At 40.9% G+C, this 22,216-nt stretch overlaps 1 protein-coding gene across 1 annotated transcript in view; it reads left to right on the forward strand.

The window, feature by feature from the left end:
* The window catches only part of LOC127355621 (protein sidekick-1), a 221,829-nt gene that overhangs the window by 144,369 nt on the left and 55,244 nt on the right, over positions 1-22,216 (forward strand). Inside the window, exons 9-18 of the mRNA XM_051386674.1 lie at positions 947-1,030; positions 2,987-3,181; positions 3,982-4,098; positions 4,236-4,403; positions 5,142-5,244; positions 5,361-5,534; positions 8,982-9,118; positions 10,332-10,479; positions 17,541-17,681; positions 19,673-19,854. Coding sequence (XP_051242634.1) covers positions 947-1,030; positions 2,987-3,181; positions 3,982-4,098; positions 4,236-4,403; positions 5,142-5,244; positions 5,361-5,534; positions 8,982-9,118; positions 10,332-10,479; positions 17,541-17,681; positions 19,673-19,854 — 1,449 coding nt within the window. The remainder of the gene's footprint in view (positions 1-946; positions 1,031-2,986; positions 3,182-3,981; positions 4,099-4,235; positions 4,404-5,141; positions 5,245-5,360; positions 5,535-8,981; positions 9,119-10,331; positions 10,480-17,540; positions 17,682-19,672; positions 19,855-22,216) is intronic.

The following is a 22,216-nucleotide window of genomic DNA, read 5'->3' on the forward strand; positions in this document are numbered from 1 at the left end:
CAAAGGGATTTATTGTCTTTTCTTTGTCATAAAAGTACAACAGCATTAAAACGACAGCATGGTGTCAAAAACACCCTTTTATATGTTGTTATTAACAAGTCTGTAGCCCTAGAAAAAAGTACAGAAATGAAACTTCCATTAAAATGCTTTCTCCTCGTTCCATAAGAATTATATCTTTACACATTCATTATTTAGTGCATACACTGGACATTTCATTTTCCTCAGAGTCATTTTTCAGTGAATGGGGTGCCACTTTTCAAGAGATGCCAGACTGAAAATGAATTAGCCAGTCTTTCTCCCTCTCCCCTCTCTCTGGGCTCGCTGTGTCAATATCTCTAACTAAATATTAACAAATGTTTCCGAAAGAAATGGAGCGTATGCAAGAGTAGGTAATTTTTTTGAAAAAAAAAAAAAAAATTGAGGGAAGCTTTGTCTCCGAGCGGCTGTCAGCGTTTAGAGCGACACTGGTGAAGATGTTTAAAGGGAGCAGTTATTGGCAGGGAAATAGAGTAGTTTAAAAAGGGGATTGTTTCCCTTGGGGAGCTCAGAGAATGTGTTTTTCTGTAACTGTGTGTAGAAGTCATTTCACAGGGCATATAGACAGAAATCCTGCCTTCCAATGACACTCAAGATACTCAGGGCCACAAGGGGGACCCATTTTTATTCTGCAGTGCCAGGTTTCCACTCCAAGTCCCTTCTCTGTGAAATAATTAATACTTGGAGAGGGCAAACTTTCAATTCTTCTTTTTTAAAGATTTTTTAAAGCTATTTAATGATTGAACACATTTTAAGCCCTTTTTCGATGGCTTATTATTAGTAGTTGAATCGTGTTGCACACAGAATTGGGTGTTTTTTGAGGTTGTTCAGTTTGATTTGTTATTTCATCTATATATTGATACAGAATGTGTTGTATATTTAAAAGCTTTACATTTTGATTTCTCTGCAGAGCCACCTTCTCTAACTGCTCAACCTAAGAGGAAGATCGTTGCTGAGCTCGACAGGAATGTAGATATCCCCTGCCTGGCTACAGGTACGTCTGTGTGTGTGTGTGTGTGTGTGTGTGTGTGTGTGTGTGTGTGTGTGTGTGTGTGTGTGTGTGTGTGTGTGTGTGTGTGTGTGTGTGTGTGTGTGTGTGTGTGTGTGTGTGTGTGTGTGTGTGTGTGTGTGACTATATGCTTAAATATCCCCCCCTCCAGACATGTATTAAGACATTTATACAAATAGTCTGCTTGGAACAATAATGTGTGTCTGAAAACACATTAAAATCCTTCAAAAAGCATCTACTCCTTCCTCTTCTCATTCTACTATTCCAGAAGCTGTGAATATGCACATTTTGTTAATTTGGTTTCATGTTTTCCTGCTGGACACTAAGATGTCTCCTACGTCACTGTAAAGTCTGTTGCTCAGTGTATGCGCACTGATGGCTTCCAGTTTCTACATCACACTTGTATAAGTCGCATATCCGCATACAGGATCAGGAGTTCTGTGTAAAAATGCATTCTAAAATACAGCCAAACCAAATATAAAGTGCCAGCCGATTGAGTAAGTGCACAATTATATTTTTTAAGCATTCTATTAGTCTGAAATTCTCTCTTTTTGTTTCCTTGGACATTGTTTCCATGCTGATGGATGGATGGATAGCAACACAAACAGGCGATATTGTTCTAAAAGCACTATAATTTTGGAAGCTACTTTATTTGCCAAACTCAGACTACTGACTCAAATGTGCTATGGGTGAACTTTGCAAAACAAAATTGTCGGGCACGGCCTGTTCCAATTTTCGTGTTGGAGTGTGTGGGGGGGGCGGAGGTTTCAGACAATCAGACAAGCACTTTGAAGCATACTGAGGCTCTAACTCTGCTGGTGTTTGTAACCAGATAGGTCATGAACTGAACTGATTGTGATGAATCCCTATATTCAAATTCTAATGCTGTATGTTTGTCTTTGTTCGAGAACATGTTAGTCAGTTTGTAGAAGGTGTTGAGTCTGATCTTTGTACATTTGATAGAGACTGCCTTGTTTATCTTAAGTGCCTACTGCTCAGGGTGTGTCAAGGTGACGCTATCGACCTGACATTATGCTGAGGTTTGTTTCATTCAGTATGCGCGTGCATTAGTTTGTAGGCTTCTTGAACAGTGACTTATAAACAGTACGAGCAGATTAGTCGAGACCAAGTCTGAAAATTGGCCCTCGATTATGACTCTTGTTTCTAAATGGATTATATGAAAACATTTATAAGAGCAGGGGTGGACACAGCTCTAAAAACTGCAACATACTCCTCTCTCTCTCCCTCTCTCTCACACACACTGAGCGAGTTTATGTTCCTCCTCAGTAATCTGATACAGTGGCAGTGTAATTAAATAGCAGAGGCCTGAGGGTATGGAGAGAGGGATGGAGGCTGGGAGGAGGAACGAGGAAAGGAGGAAAGACAGATAGAGTGGAGAGTGACAGAGTGAGCGAGACAAGGAGGGGGTGAAAAATACTTCACGCATGTCTGTGAAAGCTTGACACCAACAGATTGAGGAAAAGTGTGGAATTCATCTCTTCCTCCCTTCCTCAAAAACACACACACATTCACACACACACACCCTGGTGTGGAGGGTTGAGACAGAGTAATTGCATGAGCCCCCTGCCTGTCATATCTGGCATGTCCGTCAGACAGGTGGCAGCCGATACTGTAGATATCCAGCGTGCTGCTCTTGCCCACATCTTTTATTCAGAATGTTTTTTGGCCCCTTCTGCCACCCCTACCCTACCACCCACACCCTCCAATCAATATATTATTAGCAGTCATTATGCCTGCATGCATATTTATAGGGAGAGAGTGGATAACAGAAGAAAGATTGGTGAAAAGAGTGTGTGTGTGGCTGTTTTAGTGGGAGTTGGAGCAGTTTGCTCAGCAGTGAGGTCAGCTGGCTTCTTATTAAGGAAATTGAAAATGTTCACCCTATGTGTGTTCGTTTTTCGTGTTCGTGCACATGTGTAGGCGTGCCCCAGCCCAGGATAGAGTGGTTTAAGGATGCGGTGCCTCTTTCCAAACTGGCCAACCCTCGCTACAAGGTCACCACAGCAACCGGGCTGACAGTGCGCAGGGTGCAGCCAGGAGACGGAGGAATATTCCAGTGCCTCGCTCGCAACGCTGCCGGAGAAACCCAGGCACACACACAGCTCCTTGTTTCTAGTGAGTTTGACTGACACACAATAAAACACAAACTTCTTACATTGTTACACTTGTACATACACACCTACTGTCAGTCTCTGCATCGTTTTTTGTCTGGGCTAATTCACCCTCTCTTAACTCTACTATTTTCCTTTAACTTTCTTTCTCATGTGTCAACAAAAGATGATTTATTGGCAATCTGGCATAACTTTTGCTTAAAAATGACTAATATGTATTATTTTTATGTTGGTTGACGATTAATGGAATAATTGTTAAAGGTCTATTCTGACCGTCCCACTTTATTTTCTACATTTTTACTTTACATATAGACATTCAGAACAGTCATTAACATTTATTTGAAAAGTGAGTTTGAGTTGTGTTTGTGCTAGAAAATAAAACAACAAAAGACCATGTTGTTCTTTAAATTTAACTTCAGTCAGAATCAGTTGAACACTCTATACCTTCACTATATGTATGGTTTGCGGTGCAGAAGTCTGCACATTATTAATACGGTTTTATTTGTCCCAGTAGAGTCACGTTCTGTTTAGTAAGCGCTATAATTAAAAGTCCCCATGGAGCTTCCACGCCACCACCTTCCACATTTATGCACACACACGTAGCGCTAGGTAATGAATAAAGCCTCCATTGATCAAAGAGGAAGCATTTGTGTTTAGATCAACACTGTCATCCTTTCCCTTTCCATTCCTCTGTTTCCTATTTTCCATTAAGCTTCACTCTTGCTCCACTCTTTTTCCACCAATCTACTCTCAGTTGCCATTTCTCTGTATTCTTTCCTCTCATGTTCTCTCCCCGTGTTTCAGGTGTGGCTCCCACATTTACATTCCCTCCGTCTGACCAAACAGTAACTGATGGGAACACAGCATTGTTTACCTGCCAGACGAGCGGAGCTCCAAAACCCGCCATCGCCTGGAGGAAAGGTGACAGACCACAAACTTTGCATTACACACAAAGACACAGACACACTGACTTGATGTGTTTGTAATTAAAAATGTGCTTAATTACGTAATTACTTTAATTCACTTCAAGGCTATTTCATTATTTTCTCTCTCTGTAGGATCGCAGGTCTTAGCTAGCGGCTCCGTGCAGGTTCCCAGGTTCACACAGTTGCAGTCAGGTGGTTTGGAGATTAAGCCAATCAGCTTCCAGGATTCAGGAGAATACACCTGTATTGCCTCAAACTCAGAGGGAACCATTAACGCCACTGCTACGCTCACCGTCTGGAGTAAGACACATACACACCCGTACTATAGACACTTAAACTGCTCAATATACATTTGCTAAACAGACTAAAACAGACATGGGACACTAATTTATCTTTAGCTGTCCAATTGCATTAGCTCAGGTTAATGAAGAGCAGTGTGATTGGTTATCGATGCACTGGGCTGGTGCAATGATGAAATAATCATCCGACTGGCCTGGGTAAAAGGATGATTGATTATCTGGTAAACCTATTGATGGATTTTTTTATATATATATCTTGGCAGCTTCAGATTAAATACTGTTGAGTTAGATTAACCATGGTCTTCTGTTGAGAAATGTGATATATAAAAACTATACTCATCTATTGGAGGCCTGGTCACATCGCAAATTACCACAACTGAGTTACAGACATAAAAAGATGCCTTCTACACAGCATCCACATTTATTTTTCACCAGTGTACTTTTTCTCTCTAGGTAGCCAAACAGCTGTGAAATGGCTAAAACCTGAGTGGGATAACTATTAACGTGACTCAGCAGTGTTATATGTGTGTGTGCATGTGGGTGTCTGTATGTGTGTTTGTGAGTGAGAAAGAAAAGCTTCAACAGTTTAGGGCTCTAATTAATGTCTCATTGTTCTGGAGTAACATACTTTTAAATGTACAAATTTAAGACTGTCACTGCTCCTCCTCCTCCTCCTCCTCCTCCTCCTCCTCCTGTTCTCGCTCTCACAATTTTTCTCTTCTTCTCTGGATTTTTGTAGGTCGTACAGCCATTTCTGTGCCTCCAACGGACCAGCGTGTTATCAAAGGAACCACTGCTATTCTGGACTGTAATGCTACACATGATCCCAGAATCAATATTAGGTACCTGCAATCTTATAGTATCTGCTTCTCTTCTCTGTTTTCTGTAGAAGTCACTGGTTTCTGTGTATCTGTGAATACATACAGTGAAGAGTACATATTTCCATCTTCTATTGCAGCTTCAAGTGGGATCGAGGTGGTGTGCCTGTCCTTCCGACCAGTGGAGGCCGTGTCTCCATGCGCCAGGGCTCCCTCACTATTGGCCAGACGTGGTCAGGTGACATTGGGGATTACACTTGCACCGTGACGTCAAAGGCTGGCAACGATTCTCGCTCTGCGCGCCTCGAAGTCATGTGAGTACAAAGAATCATGCAAACATGTTTTAATTATGTCACCTAATTTCTGTGGCGTTGTTTCACTCTTGAACACAACCCCCAGAAAGCACAACTGTACAGATTGGAGATTGAGATATAAGATGTTAGTTCATTAGCTTTAACGTTGCTGGCAGAGGGATTTTGTTGCTTTCAGACAGAGCCAGGCTAGCTGTTTCCCTCTGTTTCAAGTCTTTGTGCTAAGCTAGGCTAACCTGGCTGCAGTTTAACACACTGACACAAGAATGGTATCAATCTTCTCTAGCTCTTGGCAAGAAAGCAAATAACTGTTTTCTATTTATTATGTTTATATAATGGGGTTAGGTTTAGGGTACTGCTTCACTTAGTGTAAACATTTTATGTTACCAAAATATCATCTTGTTTTAGATTTTCATAGTATTTATGTACATATATTGCGAAATACAGAACAACCATTCATCCAATAAACAAAGCGTGAACTGTTTTCTTCTTCATAATTCACAATAACGACTTTTTGTGTTGGAATCAAGTGAGAAAACAAACAGCCAATCCATAACAAGCAATCTGTCTGATTCACAATGCAGATGTGATTGATAGGGAGGATACCTCTGGATCAAGCATCATAGAAGAAGAGACTGACTATGCAAAACATGAGATTCAGGAGAAGCACATAGATAATTAAGTATGTTGCCAAACATAAAGAAAGCATGTTGTCAGCTTATTTCTGCGGCTGCCTTAATGATTGCTTGTTTCCAATAATAGCCATACTCTGTCAACGGTCAGACACCCTCTAAACCAAATACATGTCTATACCATTGAAACTGTAAGGTTTGAGAATATAGCTAGTTAGTGTGAGTTATGTTTTGGCAGTAGTAGTGCAAGGTTATATCTGCTATCAGGTAGGCTGTGTGAAACCTGTCACATTGTGTGTCTGGTATGAGCATTTATTCCTGACGCTCACATTAAAACATGCCACACACACAATTTAAGTGTATCCCACGACCCACACAGCCTCATTATAGCAACTGTGGGGAAACACTATCAGGTAGTGGCCTTTATATAGTAATAGGCACTTGTATAATATATTTATAAAAGGCACTTATGATATATTAATACAATTGCAGGGTAGGATGGAGATAGAGCATGAGTCCACATCCTTCTGAATTATACAGCGGTGAGAGGTTACACATGTCAAACTCAGAGGGAGGAAGTGGGTCTCTGTTTATGGCTGTTCAAAAACATGAAGGGAACGAAGGGATTTCTGTACGACTCTGTGTGTGTGTGTGTGTGTGTGGGCGCGTGCGTCCAAGTGTGTGAATGACATTCTCGTTAGCTCAGTATCAGTGGGTCATAGAGGCTAACAGACGCTGGCGGCTGAGAAGACAGACTAATTACCAGCAGGTTATTAGTTCAACTCCCGCAAGACCCATCCATGTGTTCGTGAGTGTGCGTCTGTGTGTGTGTGTGTGTGTGTGTGTGTGTGTGTTTTGTGTGGGCTGTGTGAAGGTAGCTGCTCTAACGTTCTCTAAGCTCATCCATTAATTAATATGATCATGTCAGCTCAGAAAAGAAAACATCATTCTCATTTCCCCTTGCTCCCTCTCTGCCTCATTCACCGCCGCCCTTGCTTCTTGTTGGTGGTGCGCGACTCTCCCTCCTACTTCAACATTACGTCATATTCTTCATATATCTCTCTTCCTTGCACTCTCTTCTCTGTTTTCTATACGTTTTCTGACTTCACACCCACTTGACTATTAAAACGTAACTCCGCACACACGGCAGAAAACAAAATATGAAAAAAAATGTTTAACTCTGATCTAATCTGATGAAATTAACAAGAGCCTGTCAGAGGAGACCTTCTTGGACAGGATATTAACACATCCATGATTGTTTAGAAATAATTAATGAGCTTATGAATATAAAATACAGCTAATATAGCCACAAGGGACAACGTGTCTTCTGTCATGCTTTCAGTGTAAATATATATATATATATATATATATATATATATATTTTTTTTTTTTTTTTTTTTTATGTGGTCTGTTAATATGTTAACTCTTCTTATGTCTGCTAGCACCTGTAAGCTTTCACATAGAGAAACACTGAGATCTGCCTTTCTATCCCTTCTCCTCCTTCAAGCCAACAGTTTTTATGATGCCCTAAAATCAAATATCTGGACACTCTTTATTGCTTTCATGAATATATTTGTGTTACCTTCTTTGTTATTATCATGGCCGGGATGCACAAATATCCACAGGGATGCCCAAATGTCTGGAGAATTTATTTTTAATAGATAGCGGTGAAATATATTTGCCGTGGTCCAGATCATGTACAGAATAAAATATCACAATAAATATATTCAAACCACAGCCATATTTAGAAGTGTCTCCCATTGGAACTGATCCTGGACCAGACCCAGGAATCAGCCTGGGTGTCAGAGCCAACATTGTTCCACCACCATGCATATGTAACAGAAAAACAGAACAGGAAACAAATATCTGTCTAATGTAAGGTCTTGGCACTTTGTCACAGACTTGTGTGTGAAACACAACATGTATAAATGTGTAATTATATGCTGTCTCTATGTGAAATGCGTTTACTAGCTTTCTTGCCAAAAAGTTAAATAAGAAGATTTATATTTACTGGCCAGACATGGGAGTGCTATCATTTCTGCTCAGTGGCCATATAGGTACAGTGAGTAGCCAGTAGCAGAAAGACTGGACCTCCAAAGCTCACAAATTAACACATTCTATTTCATTTGTTTAACCTATAAAAAAATAACAGAAGTGTAAAAATGTCAAGTTGTGGTTTTACGGGGGTGATGTGCTATTTCTTGACCTGGAGCAGTAACTTCTGGATTCTCTGCTGGTGGCTTGACAACTGCTCGTGGCGAGAAATAGTCGGGCAAATGACCCTGTGAAACCACAGCTTGTCACTGAGTGAGTTTTAGAGGTCCTGGTAGATGGATTTTCAGCTGTTATGCTGGCTGTAGTGTCATATTTAACATACCGACATAAGAATGGTATCAGTCTTCTCATCTAACACTGTTTCTGAGAAAATACGATGTGAGTTGTTAGGAAAAGCAAGTAGTTTTAAACAGGTATGGCAGCCTTCTTTGACTATATCACACCGCTGGGAGGAACCACATGACACCTCAATGACTTTTATCCTCAGTTAAATATTTGTCCTTAATTTACTTTTCAAAACACAGTGTAATTGTATGAGTGGATGACCACAGAAATCCGTCAAGAAGAGTACACCAATTGTTTTTCTTCTCTTTTTCTTCTCTTTTTTCTTACATGTGAAGGGAGGGGTGGGATGGGGCAGGTAATGTTCTGCTGACTGCCTCAATGTTCTGCCTCTTATTTTCTAGAAAAGTGATGGCCAAGCAAATATAATCAAACTCATATCTCATGTTTCTGGGTCTTTCTTGTCTTTTTGTGTGTTCAGTGAGCTGCCACACTCTCCTCGCTCCCTGACTGCCCGTCTCAATGACTCTGACTCCCGCTCCGTCCTGCTGTCCTGGCTACGCCCTTTTGATGGGAACTCCCCGCTTCTGTACTACCTGCTGGAGCTCTCTGAGAACAGTACGTGTGTGTATGTGCGTATGTTTGTGTTTGTGTGTCTGGGCATATTTTATAGTCCCTGAGCGGCAAACAGCTGTTCACTTGCTGTCTACCAGGCACTGACACACACTCATTTACAAGAGGCGGACATATGGAGAATGGTGTTGCTGCATAAATGTACATCCAGGTTCCCTATAAATAAACTCTTATTTTCCTCCCTCCCTCACGCTCTCTCTCTCTCTCTCTCTCTCTCTCGTACCCTCTCTCTACCACAGATGTTTAAACAGCAGGCTGGCTCTTTGTCAAATAAGAAATAGAAAAAGAGAGAGAGAGATATTTAGGAAAAGAATGACTGGAGAAACAGATGCTGTAAGCTAAGGGGATGGATTGGTAAACATTCAGAGCCAAGCATTGGCACATGACAATAAGAGCTGGACTGATGGACAAATGTCAAACGTTAATGTAGTTTGACATTTTAAGTTATCTTCATTCTGAAATCTTTAGGGAGACAATCAAATTTTTCTGCTGTCACCATTTCAGCAGCTCTGTTGTAGCATCTACAAAGATACAACAAAATAAAAAAATGTCTAAATGTCTGGTCGATTTTGCTGAAGACTATCCAGAGAGTTTTGTGCACAGTGATTACCAGCTCTGTGTGTGTGTGTGTCTGTGTGTGTGTGTGTGTGTGTGTGTGTGTGTGTGTGTGTGTGTGTGTGTGTGTGTGTGTGTGTGTGTGTGTGTGTAGTATATTAGATGTTTTGGATTGTATTTTAGAGAGAATGGCCCATTATGTATACAATCTATTTCCATGTCAGACAATGCATTTAATACACTCGCCAGGCTTGCTTTAAATGGCGCACACACTATCCTTCTCACTTACACAGATACACATGTGGCTGGTGCGTTAATAGTGCATCTGTCTGTGGTATCTTCAGGAGAAAGACTGAAAGATAAGCTGGCAACAAGCTGGCAACAGTATACAGAAGCATCTGTGCTTCTTTATTAATCCCCCCTCTTCCCTCCAAACTTTCTTGTTGCATCCTGTGGTACTTGTTTCCTTTGTAATTCTCTTCAGCTCACCCCGCCTCCTTCCTTTCTACCTTCCCTCCTTGTTTCTTTTATCTATTCCTCCCTTCTTTCCTTTTGATTTATGGGTCCTGAGTGTCCCCGTGTCTGTGTTTGTCCTGCCTCAGCCAGATATCATCAGCCTCTAATCTTTGTATCTTCTGTCTAGACTCACCGTGGAAGGTCTACCTATCAGAGGTCGACGCTGTGGTGACCGAGGTATCGGTGGGCGGGCTCACACCTGCCAGGACCTATCAGTTCAGACTTTGCGCTGTCAATCAAGTGGGCAGGGGTCAGTACAGCGCCGAGACGCAGAGGTAAGACCATACATGCACATTCAAAGACACAAACAGTCATTGACACAAATTTGGGACGCACACTCACCTCCACCAGCTTTATTAAGCACAGATTTCACAATACTTCTTGTGAAGCCAGACCACTATTTCACTGATGTTTTCTTAAAAGCATGAAACCATTTTTTTAATGTGGAACATGCTGTGATGTGTGTGAAATAGAGATTTTTTTAGCCTGTTCCTTCTCTGTGTAATAGACTTGGTCACACTGCCTTACACAAACTGGGAATGAATAAACTGGAACCTTTCTGCAGTCAAAAGGCATAGTGTATGCACATCCACACACTCTAATTTGTGTATCTAAGTGTGTGTGTGTGTGTGTGTGTGTGTGTGTGTGTGTGTGTGTGTGTGTGTGTAATAGAATGTATTTTGCCACGAGCATAGAAAGGGACACGGTATTCAGAATGAGGATGAAACAGGGATGGATTCTAACAAGGCGAGTGCGAAGGGAGCGGCCTTTTTTTTTAATCCTTGCAGTGAACAGTTGATATTCATCACATATATCATGCTGTAGATGTCTATGTGATGGCATGTATACGTGTGTGTATTTCCATGGCAGTCTTCTTTCATTGCACATAGTGAACTAAACAGCAAAAATGATTAAATTAACTAATCTCCGTGTCTGTGTGTGCAAGTGTGTGTAAAAAAAGGAAAGTGTGATTTGGCCTGAAAAGTAAATAGATTGCTGTGCAGATGTTTTATGTGCACGCGTGTGTGTGTGTGTGTGTGTGTGTGTGTGTGTGTGTGTGTGTGTGTGTGTGTGTGTGTGTGTTTGCATGTTTATCCCAAGAGAAAACACTAATGGGGGTAATTATGATGCCTTAGCACTGATGGAACTGGATAGAGTGAAAGAGGGTTGGAGGAGGTGTGGCAGGCCTCTTAACAATTTTGCCCCTGAGTACAGACATACACCAAATATCACTCACACACAATACAACAGATGTGGCTGTGCATTATAAGGTGGACACACACACACACACACACACACACACATACACAAACATGTTTTTTTCTCTGGCTGAAGAGAGTGACCACAGGCAGGCGCCAGTTGTAATTCTGCCAATCAGAGTCTCAGCAACAACAGCAGCTGTGAACGCTGCCATTACACATCCACACACTTCAGATTACAGTCTCCTGTCAGTTTTATTCTCCTCAGCTTGAGGTTCTTCTACTTTCTGTTCTTGTTGTTTCTGCACTGAATCTTTCGCTTTTGTTTTCATTCACCAACACTCGTTCCTGTTCCTTTCTTCCTCCTCTGCGTACACCAGTGAATTGTTTGTGTCCAACCTAGTCCACCGTCCAAAGTTGATTGTCAGAGGCACTGGAGAATAGATTGGATTGATCCTAGCTAAAGGAAGGACTGGCAACAGACAAGTCATCACTGGTCAGTGTATCAGAGCAGATGGAAACGTCTCTTCGTTGGTGTTTGTCTCATTCGTAACCATCCGCACTTTGTTTTTCATCTGCTGGATGTTTGCCTGGATAAGACACGCACATGAGCAGTCACAGATGCCAAGGCGCGTGCTGCACTTGACACACAGGGAGAGTGAGGCAGAGGAAAATGTCCTGCAGAAGCTCGGTGCTCCAAATGAGAAGGATGACTAAATGCAGTAATGTGGACAGAGTGAGGGAACGGGACATAGAGGGAAGAAGAAGCTTGTAATATTGATGACTAAAAGCCCTTATTAAAGTTTGAACTTCCAGCTGCTTCTGCGCTCTCCCATTTTGTTCTTGTCCTGATTAGGATCTTTATCATAACAGCATTCATTTGTAATTTTTTTTTTCTTTCTCTTTGGACCATTACCTTGCCTTTCTTGCACAGGGGCACTGTGGCACTAGGGAAGAGTGTTCTGTGAGATGGACACGTACAAGAGCAATGAATAAATGTGATCAAAGCTGAAAAACATTACTTCTAAATGCAGGAACTCTCTTGAAGAATCCAATTTTACCATCTGGAGTGTCACACACACACACACACACACACAGTTATCCATGCATGACCTACACTCATACCATTACCGTCTTTAAAGAGGAGGCATTAACAGAGGAAATATTATGCAGGGGTTTAAAGCATCTGTCTCAATTCCCTTTTCCTTCGCTCTTATTTTTTATTCCAACTGCCTGACCAACTCTCTCTCACTCTCACCTTTTCTTTCTATCATACACACTTTAATACTTCAGAGGGTTTATAAGGAGATTTAAAGATTTACAGGAGATTTGTCCTGTTCTTCCCAACATGTAAATCTTGAATCTTGAATTATATATTTGTGTTTAACTGTAGCCACGGCTATGCTGAAGCTGAAGGTGCCTATAGCATAAAGAGTAAAGCAGAAGCATCAAGGCAATTGGGCTTGCACTGAGAAAGACTCTCCCAGATGAGGAAGAGCTCATTATTTGTCCAGAATAATGGTGGCGATTACAGGCATTTCTTCAGCTTTTCTCAATGTTTTCTTCACTACGAACACAGAGAAAATGTTGCAGGAAATACATTAAAGGTTCAGTCATTTCTTGCAATTACAATTCTTGCTGTGTGCACATATGGTGCATAGTTCCTATTACTTGATCATTTGGAAGAGAAGATAACAAGCTATAGCTCAGTCCTACGTGTACCTGAGATACCAATAATGTAATTAGGGTTACACACTCATGCCATGCATGAGTGCATGCTTTGAATACATAGGTGTAGTGTTTTCACTGTTTTTGGGCCTGTAGAAAACCAAAATACAACAATATTTCAAATATAAGCTATTTACATTTGTATATATACAATAACCATTTCCAGCTAACACCCTTGTATCTCTACAATTCATTTTGCTTATCATAATGCTGGAGTATCTCCTAAAATTGGAGGTGAATTATAGATTATTCAATGGGAAATATTACAGATCTACAGCACACAAAAATCTGGGGGGGTTGTACATTGTTATATAAGGCCTATGCAATTATAAGCTTAATAAAAGATTTTTTTTTCTTCAAACAAATTAGATATTAAATTAGAACTATTACTTATTTTTTCAGTTTTCATTTGTGTTAATTTAATTAACCTACAAAACAACAGGTCAGCCTTTATTTCCATACCACTGAATGGTCCACCACCTTTTGTGCGTTTGAAGGTGGTGGACCATTCAGTGGTATGGAAATAAAGGCTGACCTGTTGTTATTATGACTATATTCATCATTATGTATTAGCTGTGTCATGAATTAAACACAAAGGACCAAAAAATCAGATCAAGATCAATTAGAAACAATTATTGATTAAGGGTATGTTTTATGCAATCAGGATGCACTCCTTGATCAAAGTCAACTTCAAGCTGATGCAAAAAGATAAAACTGTGATAAAAAAAAGTGTAAATTTGTCTTATCTACATCAAAATAAAGGTCCATTATACACAAAATTTCCAGCTTTGTGAACTCAATCAGGCAGGATTTAACCCTAATCCTAAATACACCCAGAATCCTCATCCAAAACCTAATCTGTGAGGTGTGATGGGTCTATCTTTAGCTATTTGACTATAAGACTAGAGCCAAACTAGCGGGTCTGTGAGGCTGTACTCAGGCACAGCGGTGCTTTTAGTTAAATGCTAACCCTAGCATGCTATTTAACATGTAAAATATGACAATGCTGATGTTAAGCAGGTATACAATTTATCATGTTCACCGACTTAGTTTAGCATGTTAACACACTGACAGTGGGATGGTTGTCAGTTTTGCAGCTAATCAATTGTGTCAATCTAGTATTTCACATATTAACATTTTTTTTCCCCCTGATGATGGCACTCGATCCCCCGGGAGACATGTATATCTGGATAATTTTTATGGTAATAGTTAATTATGTTTCAGTCTCAACCAAAGTAGTGGACCAAACAACCAACAACGCTAAACATATTTATGATGTCTGCATTCATCAGAGAATGCAAACTCATGTGAGATGGAAATATGTTGACTAATTTTCAACTGATTTGTGTAATGTCTGCAAAATGTTTGTGATGACCGGGTTTCTGCACTGACATTTTCCAGGCAATATGTCCACGTTAAACTGAAACTAGAAAAGACCACCTGGGAAACACTGAGCGCCAGCTTCTGCAAGAATATTGTTGTTTATTTTGTGCAACATAGAGGTTAATCAGCTGTAACTGGCACTTACATCTAAACTCATTGTTTCCGAAAGCCTTAATCAGCCTTAAATTGGCCAAACCGATAAATTGACAGAATAATTAATGTATTATTGAAGAGACAAGCACACATATACAGTAGAAAATATGTGCATCAACTGGTTTTGATTCATTTTGAGAATATGCATAAAGTTTCTCTCTTTCCTCGAGTCTCTTTAGTGTGTCACCCTCCTCCATTTGTGCAGCTTTTAGCCTCCGGCAAAACAGCACAACATTTAAAGCAGAAGTGTCAAACAAGGAGAAAATAAGCTAATCTATTTGGCTGGTTGTACCCAATCATGTCACATCTGGTTTCTCTCTCTTACTGTTTATTTCTGCTGCCCTCTGCTCATTTCTCTCTATTTTTTACCCCTACTGGATCGAAATTTTACTATCCTGTTTGAATAGAGGCAGATTTAACATCCTGGTAACACCATTAAATTTAAGAGTCGGTGTGTGTGTGTGGATTTAGTTAGAAAGCCAGTGGGCATTCAACTGTGGAGAATGACACAGATAGAAACTTTTACTAATTCCCACAGCATAGGAACTCACAAAATACCCCCCCCCCCACATACCCCCGGTTCATTTTCACTCACACACTAGAAAACATGTACATCTCCTGCAGAAACTGTCCTCTTTTCCTTAATAACAAGGGACAGAGAAAGTGTGTCACACAGCGTTCACATAAAGTTACGGGGTGTGTTTGATTTATTTAGTTGCAGCACATGTATGGGTGTAGGTATGAATGTTTGTAGGTGGATATCCGGTGGTGTGTGACTGGGTGGGTTGGGGTTTGTTTGTTTAATCTCTGGTGTAAAGTTGATGTCCTCATGCTGAACCCACTGTATGAAATATGCACTCGTAATATAGTTGGGAGGGAATTAAAGCAGTTCCCAAGGAGTTTCTGCTCTCGTGTATAAGTGTGTCAGGGTGCATTAATTTGTGTGTGTGTGTGTGTGTGTGTTTTATTTGCAGTCAAACAGTGAATGACCGCATCTGTTCAGTACTGTATGGTTGTGTGGGTGTTTGTGTAGCGTGAGTTTGTGTATGTGCATTAATGTGTATCATCAATTTCAGTCAAAAGCAGTGGCATAGTTGAGGATTATATATACCCCATTTCCAGACGGCTACACTAATGCCCATCTCATTCACACTTGGCCCATTAGCCTATGTGTGTGTATGTGTGTACATGAGTATGCCTGCTGCACCTGGTGCTGCCTGACAGTGCCTAACCTAATGGAAGTAAAGCACAGCTGTAAAACCACTGGCCTGTGCCATATATCCGCCTGCGCAAGTCTGTAGCTAACAGCTTTCACAGCCCTGCCTTCACACAAACACACACATATAGATGTGCACACACATTTATGGGAACGTACAGATTCGGACACATATATACAGAGCCATACCGCTACTAATGGCTCAGTAGCTCATAGGGAATCATTCAGGGAGACATGGGGCACAGCGGGGAAACGAGGGGCTGTGGGGGGGGTGTAAATCTCCAGACATAATCCATGGAAGGGAAAAGACCATCGGATGTAGCAGTCTGTCTTAAGCTGAGAGAAATTTGTTTGGTGTGTGTGTGTGAGAGCACATATGGCTCTGATTACGTTAGCTGAGCTGCTTACAGTAAAGCCAGAGGCTGACCAGCTCAGCCTGTGTGCTTTACCAACCATGAGAGGGGCTGGGAGCTTTAATCACGGGTGGAGTTGTGTGGGGAGGGGGGGAGCATTACAGAGTAGAAGAGGAGGGAAGGAGATGAGTAAAAGATAGAAGGATGAAATAATTGAGGCCAAAGGACATGATGGATGAAAGGTGAAAGTTTGCAGATGGGAGTGAAGAAAATGGAGAAGGGGGATTCAAATGTCAAAGGGAAGATGGGAAAAAAGGTTTAGAGAGACAGAAGAGAGTTGAAGAGGGCAGAGAGAGTGAGGGATCGCGCTGTCTCACTGGAAATTAAAAGACGAGCTCTTTGCTCATTCTCAACTAATAGTAATTTAACTATCTGTTGCGGCCACACTTTATAGCTGGTCTACCGGGATGTTGTCGTAGGGTTGAGGTTGAAATAGAAACTTCCCAAACAAAGATTGCTGGTGTATAAATGGAACAGAAGTAGAAAAACCTCAAGCTTAAAAAGGAGAGATACAAAACAGAATATAAACAGTAATCTGCAAAACACAAGACAGTAAATGCCTGTTTGTTGTTCTAAGCTGCCAGTAAATAAAACACAATAGCGGTTCAACTTATACCGAGTTCATGAACGCTTTTACATTTGTTGTTTTAAACACCCAGTGCCAGCTCGATCATTCCCAGGAGAAATCCTCTGGCGCACTGGAAGTGATGCGTTAAACGTTTCCATCGGCAGCAGCCGTGGTTTGTGGAAATAAATGAACAATATAGCCAGGGATGGAAAGCAAATGTATTAAATGAGATTGCATGATACACCAGGAGAACGGGGGGTGAGAGAGATGAGCCCAGAATTCAATAAGAATTCATCAGAGCTGTTTAAGCTGTGAGATGATTGTATATAATAAGTTGCATCTCTGTCCCGTGTATCTCCAGTGACAAGCATGATAATTTGTTTGTAGACAGTCTGACCCCCAGACTAGAAAAGATGAAGATACTTGGGAAAGAGAATTGCTCTAAAATCCTTTTTTTTTTTGCCTACAAACCTAATATACTGCTCCTGTGCAAACCTGTCCCTGTAAGTGATCTGTTGGACACCAGATGAAAAGGACAAATGCTGCGTCTACACTTTTTCAGCAATACTGATATTCTCATTACAGGACACATAATAAACTAAATCAAAATCATTTGTCTTTCTTCCTCTCTCTCTTTCTTTCTTTGTGTGTGTGTGTGTGTGTATGTGTGTGTTAGATTGATGCTGCGAGAGGAGGCACCCAGCGCTCCTCCAAAGAATATTGTAGCCAGTGGGCGGACAAACCAGTCCATCATGGTCCAGTGGCAGCCTCCGCCAGAACCCCAGCTCAACGGAGTCCTCCGAGGATATGTACTCAGGTATACACACACACACACACACACACACAAACACAGAAACATACATAGTTTTATAGCTTTATAACATTTCAATTGAAAATTATTGACTCTGATTGGCTGGTACAGTTGGTGTCCGTTCATGTTTGTACTGCTTTTGTATATTTTGGTCTAGAAGTTAGGTGACATAGTGACATTCATTTGGTTCATTTTGATGATTTTGTGCACACAAATCATTATCTCTCGCAACTTATTGTCTTGAATGCGCAAATGGATGTAGTATCTTGTGCACGAGATAACAATTCTCATCCTTCAGCTCTGCACTGTGTTTTAAAATACCAATCTGACTGCAAGTATTACAGCTGAATTTATACTGGTTTATAGAAACATTTAGTCAAGTGATTAGTTGAGCGCCAGAAAATAAATTAAGTCATTCATCAAGGAAAAAATGCCACACATGGTACCAGCTTCTAAAATGTGAGGATTTTAAGCTGTTCATCTTGACTTCCTGGAATACCGTGACAGGTATTTTTAGCTAATTTCAGACATTTTATAGACTAAACAACCATACAAATAACTCAAATAACTGGTTACTTAATAATGCAAAGAACTGCCAGTTGCAGCCCTGGTATAGAGAAAACCTCTGATGATTATATATTGTAAAGAAAAAGATAAAAGAGCTCTTTTTTGATGCTCATGCTGCCCCTGATCGCCTGTCCTTCACTTTGATGTCTACCTTAAGTGTGACATACTGGGTGTAATCAAACTGTCATCAGCTCCCTCACACAGATTTGCATATAATAGCAGTAGAAGTTATCAGGTCTTTATGCTCGTTCAGTCTGTTATCTGCCCCCACTTCAGAAATCAGCTGAAAATAGAAACACACACTCATACAGTACAGCTCCACTGTATCATTTCAGTTTTATACTCCTCCTGCCCTCCCTTTTGGATTATCCTTTCTCTTCGTTGTATTATCCAAATGATCCTCTCTCTCTCTCTCTCTCTCTCTCTCTCTCTCTCTCTCTCTCTCTCTCTCTCTCTCTCTCTCCCGTTGTTTCCCACTTTTTCTCCTCCATCACTTCCCCCTCCTCCTCTTCCTCCCCAAGTGTGAGTGTCAGTGTGTCAAGTGGAGAGAGAGGAACAAGGGGTTATCTCCTCTCCACCACGGAGATGCCCTGTCAGCCTCCGGCACCCCCTCGCTCTGTGCATCTGTGTTTGTGTGTATGAGTGTGTTCCTGTGTGTTGTGTATGTGCATATACAGTATGCATGTGTGATAGAGCGCTGACTCAGCCATTGAAACGTTGGAATATCCCGTTATACTGAATAGGCTCCATATTAAAACGCTGACATGTGGATTATTACTCCATTCGGCTCCATCAGATATGTACAATACCTAAGTGGTATTACACCTCCCTGTCTAGTCGGGTCATATATCCTTTTAAGTGGACGTTTATATCACATGTACTAAAGCAAAGGCCTTAAGAAGTGCACTATTCAGAGATCTCTATCAGACACTGAGGGGTTTTATTTTTTAGGGATTCTGTCGTTAACTTCACACCAATGGAAAATCCTTTAGTGTAGTTTCTGTGCTTCTCAGATGGCCAACATAAATGATACTGTGTGTTTATTTTGAAACATGTATTTATACATATACTACATAATCCACACTGGTATGATTATTCAGCTATGTTCAAAGCATTTCCAGGCTGGGGATGCATTTTTACGAGTACATTTGGTTATATTGCATGCTCTTGTCCATAAGCATGTAATGAATTCAGGAGAAATTCTGGGTTCATTTTCTTGCTCAAGGACACCTTAAAATGTTGGTAGGAAGAGCCAGGGATTGTGCTCCACTGAGCTACAGCCATATTGTTCATATGTGCATACATTTGTCTGTGAATTCTGACTTATGCTAAATCACTTGCTCACTTTCTTTCCTTGTTTAGCCACAAACCAACATATTCACAAGTGTTTCTGTGTGTGTGTGTGTGTGTGTGTGTGTGTGTGTGTGTAGATACCGTCTGGCAGGGCTGCCAGGGGACTACCAGGAAAAGAACATCAGCAGCCCAGAGACCAACTACTGTCTGCTAAAAGATCTGATCATCTGGACACAATACCAGATCCAGGTGGCTGCCTACACTGGAGCCGGCCTGGGCGTCTACAGCAGCCCTGTCACCGAGTACACTCTGCAGGGAGGTTAGTAATAACACACACACATATTTTTGGAGGGCAAAGCAAATGTACTGAGAAACTTTGAGACATTATGTCAATTATGTAAATGATGTCATTATGTCAACGCATGCACACATATATATATATATGTATATATGCTAGTATATATAATATTAGAAGTATTATCTTTTAACATACATTACTTTAATTAGCTGCCAAAAAGAATCTCTTTCTTGCTCCTGGAGTTGTTAAATCCTGGAACAGAAAGGCTTCACATCTGATCAATCACACATTATATGCACATACTCTATGTTCCCAGTTTGTTGTTTTGTTATACTTCTTACGATGCCCAAATTTAGATTTGAGGGTTTCACATTTAACAATTGGCTAAATAGGGGGAGCATTATTTCATGGAGTAATACTCATGGACCTTGAGTTAAAAACATTAGCTGCAGATAGAACTAAAAGGACATTGCTGCTCTATGTATTCTTGAGATCTTCAAATAATCTTTGAGCTTCATGATTAATAATATGAATAGAGTGACTATTTGTTTTCCACCTAAACTAATTTTTTAAAACTGGAATGTGAACATGCAATTTCCCACACTTTTGCAGTTATAGATAAAGTGCATTTAAGAGAGATACATTTCCATGCAGTTGTGTGGACCCATACATCTCTAAAAACATTTGCACCACAGTACACATAGTAACAGGTTGTAATAGCAAGTAGATCCTCAACTATTTTTTACTGTTGTGGGTAGCGAACAAACTCAGTTACAGGCAGCAGCTCCTCCGCAGGCTGGTTGGCTTCACAGTGATAGGTTGGGGAGCTCAGCTTTGAAAGGACCCAGTTGATGCGGTTCAGACTTCTGTTAAAGTTGCCCCCGAGGCATCCCCTCAAAGGAACACAAGCTTCAACCAATTGGGAGGAGAACCTAGGGGCGACCCACAACAAGCTGGACGGACTACATCTCCCATCTGGTCAAAGAGGACCTTGGGATGCTGCAGGTTGAGCTGGAGGAAGTTTGTGGGAAAGAGTGTCTGTGCCTCCCTATAAATATATTATATGATGAGTAATAGTGTGTTGATTGTAATAAATATGGCTGCACAGAGGAACACACTTTCAAGTCTGTCAAACATAAATCCATTCAGAGGTAGTGAAAGAAGGAAGAATGTAACTGAAGACACTAAAGGAAGACGAGAGGAAGTAGTCGTGGGGGTAAATCTTCTTTAAACACGTGCTCTTCTCTTCCTGACTTTTATTCCAACAGTATATTATCATTATTAAAGATGGGCTGAGCCACACACACACACACACACACACACACACACACACACACACACACACACACACATGCACATAAAACCCACAGTCATTATTACAAGAGTTCAGGACAGGTTTATAGAGTAGGAGAGGGAGTTAGACTCATTAATTATTCTAATGTGGTTTAATGGGAGTGGCTGCGATGGATTGGACATTTTCTCTCTCTCACTATCTCTTAGAGGATGTGGGTGAACTCAGTGTTAGACTGTGATAACATTGCTCTTCTCCAAGTCTCTCACATACAGGCATATGCGCATACTAAGATTCCCCCAGAGGACAGAGTTTAGTGTTTTATCTGTAGCTGTGAGCTGCGAGGGGTTAGAAGCCGATCCCCAGGAGTAAAGTCAGCGTGGCAGGGGGGGAAAGAGCATCTTTAACATCAATTAATCTTCCGTCTTCCTTTTTGTCTTCTCATCCTTTGGCTCTCTTTCTCTCACTATCTCTTCCTTTCCATTTTTCACTAGTTTTTGTTCTGGTCTCTGTACTTTCCAATTTGTATACCATACTCTCCTCTCACTGTGTGTCTCTGTGTGTTCTGGCCTCACTGGCTCATATATGGGATGTAAAGGGCATTCCCATCATGCAACAGTGCATTATCACTGTGGCTTTCTAGCATCAGCATAAACCCCTTACAGAGTATTCACCATAACATGTGGCCACAAACACACACACATGCACACACACGTTTCATAGTCACACTCTTCTCTTCCTGGCTTTAATGTTATCATGGGCCTTCTGATAGATTGATTCCATATAACACACAACGATTCACATGTAGAGACACATTCATACACTGACATGAGGAAGAGGAGACAGTGAACCAATCCTAGAGTCGATGAAGGAAATCGGTGTCGAACTCATGCAAACCAGACTCTACATGTTCAGTTTTTCTTTCAAATAACCTACACTTCATGGGGGAAACTGCAGTAATATAAACAGTTAATTCCTTGACTTTTCTTGTTAGACATTCCCCATCTTATCTCTGAGCACTCTGTCTTCTCCGTCTCACTCTCTGGTGGATGATGAATGCCTTGAAGTTTAAACACATTTCAGACAGACTTA

This window comes from Dicentrarchus labrax, unplaced genomic scaffold (genome assembly GCF_905237075.1).
Source record: "Dicentrarchus labrax unplaced genomic scaffold, dlabrax2021, whole genome shotgun sequence".
NCBI classification, from domain to species: Eukaryota; Metazoa; Chordata; class Actinopteri; family Moronidae; genus Dicentrarchus; species Dicentrarchus labrax.